The sequence below is a fragment of the Stegodyphus dumicola genome, chromosome 9, assembly GCF_044657685.1.
Source record: "Stegodyphus dumicola isolate Sdum_Otavi_A_Nest chromosome 9, ASM4465768v1".
NCBI lineage: Eukaryota > Metazoa > Arthropoda > Arachnida > Araneae > Eresidae > Stegodyphus > Stegodyphus dumicola.
The window spans coordinates 150,656,315-150,666,330 of NC_140776.1; the positions used below are offsets into that span (position 1 = coordinate 150,656,315).

A 10,016-nucleotide genomic window follows, 5' to 3' on the forward strand; every position below is an offset into this window, starting at 1 on the left:
GATTTGGGTTGCAATTACACCTTGCAAAAAAAAGGGGACAGTTATGTATCTTCTATTCTACTGAGCCAATTGGCGAAATTTAATTTGAGTTTTTTCATGTCTCAAAAGAGCAATATTGAATGTATATTAGATCAGGGGTTCCCAACCTTTTTGTCCCTAAGAGCACATTTAGAATATATATTGGACGATGGGCATTATTTACTTTTTCAAGGTGAATTAATAGTTCCCTCCCTCCTCCCTCCCCAATAGTGGGCCCTCATTCAACTTTAGCTTGACCACAACTAAGGCCAGAAGTCGTGGTCATTTTATTATGGAGGCACATAATAGGTGGATCACTTTTGCATCCTATGAAGGGACAGACAGTTACAACCGTGCCTTCTCAAGGATTCTATCTGGCCACTTTGGTATCGCAGTCAGCTCCCCTAACCACTATACCATCTGGGTGGTGGTGAATTTATAGTTGGATAGCGTTAATAATGCATAAACATAAAAAAAGAGATCGGTCACATTTCGCTTTGTGCTGGTATCTGTGTTGGATGCAATTTCTACTTGATTAAAAATGAGAAAACTTTCACGTAGAATTTTATTGAAAACTGAAGCATTTTTATTGTGATCGCACAGCGGCGGATGCCATGGTGCCCCACGGGCATAGGGTTGGGATGTGTTAGATTTATATATAGCTTTGTCCTAGCATAGGTATTCTGACACAAAATCAGACTTTCTGTGAAATGACATACCTAATTTTTTTGCCATATTTCAATTCTATGACTGAAATTATGCCAAGTGTCAAGTTTTGTAAAAATTTCATGAATAGTGGGCCCTCATTCAACTTTAGCTTGACCACAACTAAGGCCAGAAGTCGTGGTCATTTTATTATGGAGGCACATAATAGGTGGATCACTTTTGCATCCTATGAAGGGACAGACAGTTACAACCGTGCCTTCTCAAGGATTCTATCTGGCCACTTTGGTATCACAGTCAGCTCCCCTAACCACTATACCATCTGGGTGGTGGTGAATTTATAGTTGGATAGCGTTAATAATGCATAAACATAAAAAAAGAGATCGGTCACATTTCGCTTTGTGCTGGTATCTGTGTTGGATGCAATTTCTACTTGATTAAAAATGAGAAAACTTTCACGTAGAATTTTATTGAAAACTGAAGCATTTTTATTGTGATCGCACAGCGGCGGATGCCATGGTGCCCCATGGGCATAGGGTTGGGGTGTGTTAGATTTATATATAGCTTTGTCCTAGCATAGGTATTCTGACACAAAATCAGACTTTCTGTGAAATGACATACCTAATTTTTTTGCCATATTTCAATTCTATGACTGAAATTATGCCAAGTGTCAAGTTTTGTAAAAATTTCATGAGTAGTTTTAAAAAATTAGCTTTAAAAATTTTAGCTCCTCAGTGTTAATTAAATTTGATATACTGAATTTGATATTAATATCTCTTTTATTAAACTTGCTTTATTCCTTCTTTCACGATTCAAAATTTAGTTTAAATCCAAATAAAATTTGCACCTATTTTTTATTTGTTTTAAAAATTTGTATTTGTTATTAATTTATATAATTTTTTTGAATTTAAACCTTTAATACTTTTTGCCTTCATCTTAAAGTAGATGTATTTCTAGGCATACGTGCAAAAAATGAGACTTTTTATTCAAAATTTCCTAAGATATACGTGAATTTATATTATGGCACGTTGTGAAATTTGACATATTTGTTATAAGTGATAATAATCCCAATTGTATATGCCATATACAATAGCTAAATAAATAAAATTTATTACCCTTTTTGCTAAAATTATTTGAAAGAAGGAATGACCCCCCCCCTCTTTTTTCCATTTGTGCACAATACAAAAAAGGAAAGGCAAATAGGTTACTATAAATTAAGAATTTCGCCAAGTGAATTATTCGTGATGCAAACTGAAAAAAATGCATCAAGATAATATTTTTTAATTTCTCGGTAAAAGTCTTGCCAGATTTTACAGAATTTAATATTTAGGCATAATTTAAATCATAGAATTAAAATGTAATAAAAAATTGGTATGTCATTTCAGAAGAAGCGTGATTTTATGTCAAAATCAATGTATATCCTAAGTCATGCTTTCAAGACATGAAAAAACACAAGTTAAATTTCATCAATAGGCTCAGTAAAACAGGAGGTACAGAACTGTCCCATATTTTTTTGTGCAGTGTGTACATCTTCTCATAATGTCATAAATTGTTATTTTTGCTTTATTTTATGGCACTAAGAATTTAAATACTTGATAACATCTTTAACTGGAAAATAGGTTAAAGTTCTCTGATTACTAATTCAGTATATGATAATTTTTTTCCCATGTTACCCTAATACAAGTGTTTTAAGTTTCCTTTTTAAACTTTCTGTATGGTTATTATTGTCCCACAAATAATATTAAGAATATTTTTTAATTTTAAATAATCCGTCATTTAAATTATTTGCAGGAAGAAAGAGAGTGAAGAGTAAGAAAATTATTTCAGATGATACGTCTTCAAGTGTGCAGTCTGAGACACCCAAACGGATAACTCGAGCTGGTAATATCTTGTAGGACTTTTATATAAAAAGAATATTTAATACATATCATAATAGTAGTTTAAACTACTAGTAAGTACTAAAACTTTATAAATTCAAAAATATCATCTGATAAGGTAGTCTTTGCTTTCTTTCTTATAGCAAAAAGAAAAAAGAAAAAGATTAACCTTTATTAGAATTTGATGCTATTGCTTTTTTGATTCTGCAGAATTGTTTTTGCTTGTATTATTTATTGTTAAATTATATTAGTAAAAAGTTTTTCACTAATAAGTAAATGAATCCTTTTCTTCGTGCTTACTCAAAATCATGGTTTAAGACTTGAAAATTTAAAGTTATGGATGTTTGTTGGCTCAAATTCAAATGTTTTAATTTTATAGGTGTATCAAAGAAAGAACATGTTATATCAATTGATGATTCAAGTACTACTGATTCATGTGATGGTAAGTATTTAAAAATTAATGCTGCCAAATATTATTGCTCTGTATTATATTTAAAGAAATTTTAATAAAATAAAGAATCTGCATGAATGTATGCATGTGTTTCACATTGTGAAAAAAGAATGATATTTAGAGCCATGAAATGAATAATGTAGTCCTCCACCCAAACATGGACACCTGAAAGCCTGAATTTTAAATTTGTTTTATTATCTATTTCATATTTTGTAAAACTTTAATGAATTTTTTATTAACAAACTCAACAATTTCAAATTGAGCAGTGGCAATATTGTTCAGAATAAAACATTTTTATCTCCAGCATGTGAAACTGTCTATTAGGAATTCTGAAGTTATGCTGTTTTTAATTATTTTGTGATTTTGCTGTTGAACCAAATTTTATGTTTTATAAGCACCAAGAACATAATATTTAATAAATAAAGTAAACACACATAAGATTAATAATAAAAAGAGAAAAGTTTTGTTAAGTCATCTTAGTAAGGAAACAGAACATTAATATGATAAACTGAGAAAAGACAGAAAAATGTATGGCAGCACTTTGCTTCATTGGTAGTTCAAAACATATACTGCTGTGCTGCTTTTTAAATTTTTGTAATTTTGCTGTTGAATTGTGTAGAGCATAAGTGCAAAGAAAATTATGCTTAATAATGAAGCTAAAAAGACAAAAGGGGGGTTAGTAGGAATGAGTGTAACAACAAACTGGTAGATTGCGATCTCAGTGAAAGCATCAAAAACCTTAACAAATCATTTTGGGAGACCATTAAAATCTGTTAAAGCTTTCATTAAAAGGTGCAGTGCAGTATAACGTCCAACAACCAGAATGATCTAACCAGTCCTGGCTACCAACTACTTTTTTTAATGCTTTACAGCGTGCATTCGGCACTAAATAAAATACCTGATCAATAGTTTGGTTCCATAACCGCCTGTTTGCTTTGCCACTATTCGCCTATACCAGTGATTCTCAACCACTGTGCCGCGGCACATTTGTGTGCCGCCAAATTCTTAAAGTGTGCCGCCAAATTTTAGAAATGGGTATAGTAAAAATTATAATGGGTTTAATCCTAGTGTACACGAGAATTGTCGAAATTCGGTTTTTTAAGACCCAATTGTGGTATCCAAGCCGATTTGGGTGCCGAGGACTTCTGTATTTGAATTAACTTTGAATGAAGAGGAAGAACTAATTTCGCTTTCTAATAATCGAGAGGTAATTTTAAAATAGTCGGAGACATGCGATTATCCCATGATGACCAAAAAAGCTTTAAAAATATTATTACAGTTTTCTACATCTTATTTGTGTGAATTCGGATTTTCAGTATTAACCAACATAAAAACGAAAGAAAAAAAAAAAGTCGAGACTGTTCAATGTAGAAGACGATATGACGAATATAAATGAAATTATAAAAAACATCAAGCTCAAATTTCTCATTAAAAATATTCTTATTGTTAACTTGTAATTAATCCCTTAATAAACGTACTGCTGTTTTTGTAGTGCATATTTTATTTAATATTCAAATTTATTATCATAAACTATTTTACACAGTGGTAAATAAACAACTTTTAAACTTATCTTTTTCACTGTGTGCCGCCAAATTTTGAAATCGTTAAAAGTGTGCCGCTACAAAAAAAGGTTGAGAATCACTGGCCTATACATCTCAAAACAAAACATTCCATATTGTTAATTTTACACCTACTAATAACTTATACCCTTGATCCTGACCTGGCTAACCATTATTATTAATTTTTTTTCTTTCATCACTGCATGATCATCAACACATGGCAGCGTGAAAAATTACTCGTGCAATAATGTCTGAACTTTTTTTTTAAATACTAGTAATTGAATATTAAAGAGTGTGGTAGCTTTTTATGTTGCCATTACACTTGGCGATAATTACAGAATTCATCTAACTCTGTTGCAAAGTGTAATGCGTGTTGATAAGGAGAAAATTAACAAAAATTTCTTTCCATGTGCAAAAAAATAGATTTTATGAATAGGCCAAAAGATTATAGTACAGTACACTCCCCGTTAACCGACTTCTGTTTATCTGAATCTCTGCTTTAACTGGTAGTAATTAATTTAAGTACGAAAATAAAAAAATTACAAAAAATTGAAAATTCCAAAATTATATATTTTAAATACAAAATAAAAATAAACTTTGAAGAAAGAAAAACTTTATGCATTAACGGTATCGCAAACTCCTCTTAATTCAAAAATCAAAGGGTTCCAGAACAGGGATGGGGGGGGTGTTGATTAGAATACAAGTCAATAATAGAGATGATGTGTTGACCTTGAAGGAAAAGGGTGCACATATTGTAGTGTGAAGAATGGTGAATGGTCAGATGGTCTCTGTAAAGTTGGTTGCCGGGGGGGGTGAAATTTAAAGAATTAAATCTCTCAAACACTGTTCCTGATAATATTCAAACATATTGGGATTTGAAAATGTGTTTGATTCAGAAAAATTGTTTAAAATGGTTATGGTAAAAGAAACACATTGTTATCTTGCTAAAAAAAACGATTAGATGCCATAAAAAAGATAGACATGAAAACCTTAAATCTATCGCTTCATCTTTTGGTCTTGGCAAAGGTACTGTAAGTGATTGGAAGAAAAGAGGAATGTAGTCAAGTCATTTTGTAATAAACTTGATGATAAAGGTGTGCTCAGTTTTCGATCTACTCTAAAGAAACCGAGGTTACAGAAATTAGACAATGTTTTACTGTTATGGTTTAATCAAAAGCATAGCGAGGGAAAGCCAATAAATGAACCAGTATTAAAAGAAAAGGCTATTATGCTTCAGAAAATGAGTAGAGACAGTTGTTTTAAGGCAAGTGAAAGGTAGCTCAACAGGTGGAAGGAAAAAAACGGAATTTATATATGCTCATGATTTGGGAAGAAAAATCAATATCAGCCGATTCTGAAGCCGCAACAAAATTAAAAGAAAAATGGGAAGCTCTTATTAATGAATAGGCTTTATCTGATGAACAAGTTTATAATGTGGATAAAACTGGTCTAGTATTGCTTCCAGAGAAAGTATTAGCATCTAGGGAAAAAAAAAAGCCACTGCACCAGGCTACAAAAAATGTAAATACAGAGTGATTTTATCTGTATGCAGCAATGCTATTGGAACCCATAAACTCCCTTTGATGGTTGTTGGCAAATCAGTAAAGCCAAGAGCATTTAAAAATATTATCATCAAATCCCTGCCTGTGCACTTTTAATGGCCACTTGGATGACTTAGCAACTATTCAAAGAATGGTTTTATTCCAAGTTTGTCTCAGCTGTGACAAAACAACTCAAGTCAAAAAGCTTACCTGCAAAAGCACTGCTTTTATTGGACAATGCTTCTTCTTTTATCCTAAAGAAAATGAATTAAAAGTGGGGGATATTGAGGTGGTCTTATTGCCAGCTAACATAATGTCTCTATTACAACCCAGTGGACCAGGGTGTGATAGAAAATCTAAAGAGACGATTTCGAAGAAAGCTTTCGATAGTTCTTAGTGAGGATGCTATCTCTGATTTAAGCTTCATCAATTTAAAGAAAGCGATTAATATAAAGCAAGCTATTTAAATGATAGGTGAGTCATGGTCAGAGGTTGCCGTATCTGCAATGATAATATCTCGGCAGAATGATAGTTGAAACATAATAAATGCTTACTTTAAAAAAGTGCAGTTTTTTGTCACCGAATGTTGCCACATGGGCGATTTCTTGCCAAATGTGGCAACCCTGCCTTATCTTGCCATTTTATGGCAAAAAATTCTTTGCGGTGGAAGCTATTAGGCTGTTTAAATTTAAAGAAGTTTCACTTGAACTAATTATTTTATTAATTCTTTTATGATATCACTAATTGCAACTTTTAATAATATAACATTTGATTAAAGTATTTCTTTCATGAAATAAAAATATTTTCATCTGAAAGAAAATGTTAATAATGTGGCAAAATTGGAGACCTCTTAGAGAAGAGTATAATATTTGGCATTGTGAGTTATATTTACATGTCTGTTATTATGTTTACTAAAAATACACCCATGAATTTACCATTTATATATTTTATGTATTTATTAGTACTCACCCATTTTTTTTTGTATGTGTGTTAATAATTCAATTTTTATTTTTTTCTTAGCATCACTCAATTCTGGTGATGAGTGGACAAAATCTGAATCTCAAGCTATGGATACTACTGTCTAATGTATGTGTTAAGTTTATTATAAGAAATGTACAAAAAATATGTAGGATGCTTATTAATTAAATGCATTATTTTATGTATTTCAGTCTTGAATCAACTTATTTTAAAAGTGTAATTTTCTCCTTGATGACTTAAGGCAACATCTGTATGATCATTTACGTATAGCAGAAGCTACCAGTCATTTTACATGGAGAAAGAAATGAATGCTTTCATGCAATATCTTTAGAAAAAATGGGATCACCTTAGACCTTCGTATTAACCCTATTTATGAAAAATAACATGCATTAGATTAGAGGGTTTTTTTTTCTTTTTTAATTTAGCTTGTCTAAATGTGAAAAAAATTGGCTTTTTTTAAACTTTAACATATACAATTTCTTCCAGATTAAATTTTATCTTTGGCTACCAAATTCTTCCTAAAAATTTCACCATTGTATCATTCACTTCAGAGCTGGCATATTACTATTCTGCATTTCGATTACACAAAATATTATTCTTCTAAATACAAAGCAAAGCTATATGAGTTGTCTGGGTCCAAATAGATGGCACTAAACAGACACCTCTGACAGGCATGCAGACCTGAAATCCTGATATCATAAAATTTATTTAAAATTTTATTCAAGTCTTATGGAATTGTACACCACTGTTTTGAAAATACATTTTTCAGTTCCTACAAGTTCATGGCATGCTACAGTTTGGAGGCCTAAGGCATCCCACGTATGTTGAAGCAAGTTCAAGTGTACTGATTAAGCTTATTAATAAATTTGAGGAATGTCCTCTATTTCCAAGTACTCAGACATGCATTATCTTCCATTAGCAAAAAATTTGGCCCCTAAGTAGCTTTTTTGGGGGTTTAAATATCTTGTTCACATGTCTGTGATCATTTATGGAACCTGCATCAAAGATATGCAGCCATCTTTTATGATTCCATACAAAACAATGAAACCACTTTCATGAACAAGGGAAGAAAAAATGTGAAAAAAACCCCTTCAGATCTAAAAATCACAGTTCAGGCTATATCTGGACATGTCAATAATGTCAGTATGGTTCCATACCTCTTGGCTTCACTGAATATGGCGACAACACATAAAATGGATCCCTTTGAAAGATGAAGCAAATGAGATACAAATTATTGGTTTTCTTACCAATTATTGGTTTTTCTTTCTTTCAAATTATTGGTAAGAGGTCGAACCTCATGAAGCTTTTGTGTAGTGGTAGAATGACAGGTTCAAATTTCCATGGCAGCCTAAAAGGCTGAAACCACCTCTTCTGTATTCACTTCACAGTTTCTTCATGTGGAAAATGACAGATGATGATCTTTGGAATGGGGTTGTTGTTCTTGACCGCCCATGGTTAAGCTATCTTCATTAATTTTTTTTTATTGCTTAAGGCAGTTCTGAGTTCTTGGTACAAGACTTTGAAGGAAATCTTCAGTGACCTTTATTTGTGTTCATGTGAGTGACATTTATTTGTTTGTTACCCCTTGAGTATTAAACTTCATTTTTGAGTTTTACTTAATTGATGACTTAGAATTGTAATTATTGAGTATTGATCTTTTTTTAAAAACGACATTAACTCTGGAAAAACTGTACACCCAAATTCTAACATGCATTCATTGCAAACACATCAGTTGCCCACTTTGCATACCCCGTGTGCTAACATATGTGTAGATGTCCAGTTTGCCATTCACTTTCAGATAATTAACATGAATAATGACACCATCAGACATTGACTGAAAATTGTAACCAGTAAGCATTTTTTCTAAGATTATCATTTAATATTATATAATAAAAAAACTCCAGGCTGTAGGGAAATAAATTCTGTTCTAGTTTTAAGTCAATAAATATTATTAAAAAATGAGGAAATTTCATAGCAAATCACATTATTAAGAAAAGTTTTAAAAAGAATAGTATGTTTAATAATTAAAAGAGAGATGTCTCATTTAAAAGCAGGCTGAGGGAAAGTTTTTTATACTTCATTGCATACATTAAAAGACATTTAACATGTGCTCGTAAGATTTTTTAAAAAATGCTCCTGCAGCTGAAAGAAGTTGTTTTAACTTATCAAAGAACATTAAAAAAAATTGTCATTAGAACAATCAATCACAAAATTAAAAAATTCCTTGAAAAAAGGTTGCAGTGTAAAGGCATAAAACAGAATTCAAATACATCAGTTGCAAGAAAATATGACTAGTAATAAGTAGGCTCTTTCTTTTGTTTCCTATTTCTGAACAATTCATCTATAGTCTTCGTCCTCAAGTACTTCAAACAAAGAGGAAGAGATTGAATTTATTCCTAAGAAGAAAAAAATGGTGGCTTTTTATTATAATAAAATATTCGACTTAAAGTTCAGTTTAAGCATATGCAGAACTGGAGTTTTGAGTAGCTGGAGTTTTTTCAGCTGTAATTATTGTGAATGTTGCTTCAGAGCAGGGTTTCTTAAAGTGTGGGTCAGGGGACCTGCAGCGGGGTAGGGAGGTCGGCAAAAATGTTAGCAGTTTTGATATTTCTTTAACTTATTATAATAATTTTACAATTCCAAATATTTTTACACAATGTGTCTGAAAATAGATAAAGATAAGACAGTACAGACAAAGAAAAAAGCGAAAGCGTTCTTTCTATAATATAAACGTTCATTTTCTTTGTTTTGTACATGACGCTGTCATTTCGTCTGTTACTTTTTAAAAATTTTCCCATTGTTCTAAGTCTTAAAATTATAAATTAATGACCTAAAACTGCAGTAGTATACAGTCAAAAGTCGTTAATCCGGACTCGTCGGGACTTCGGCGATTCCGGATTATCGATTTTTCCGGATTATAGATCATCAG

The 10,016-nt window shown here is 31.6% G+C and overlaps 1 protein-coding gene across 2 annotated transcripts in view; it reads left to right on the forward strand.

Annotated features, from left to right (window-relative positions):
* Positions 1-7,272, forward strand: part of LOC118203030 (MBT domain-containing protein 1-like) — a 100,733-nt gene extending 93,461 nt beyond the window's left edge. For both annotated transcript variants that reach the window (XM_085824228.1, XM_085824227.1), the window contains 3 exons: positions 2,473-2,562; positions 2,938-3,000; positions 7,130-7,272. In XM_085824228.1, the coding sequence (XP_085680354.1) occupies positions 2,473-2,562; positions 2,938-3,000; positions 7,130-7,194 (218 nt within the window). In that variant the 3' untranslated portion in view covers positions 7,195-7,272. The remainder of the gene's footprint in view (positions 1-2,472; positions 2,563-2,937; positions 3,001-7,129) is intronic.
* The last annotated feature ends 2,744 nt before the right edge of the window (positions 7,273-10,016 follow it).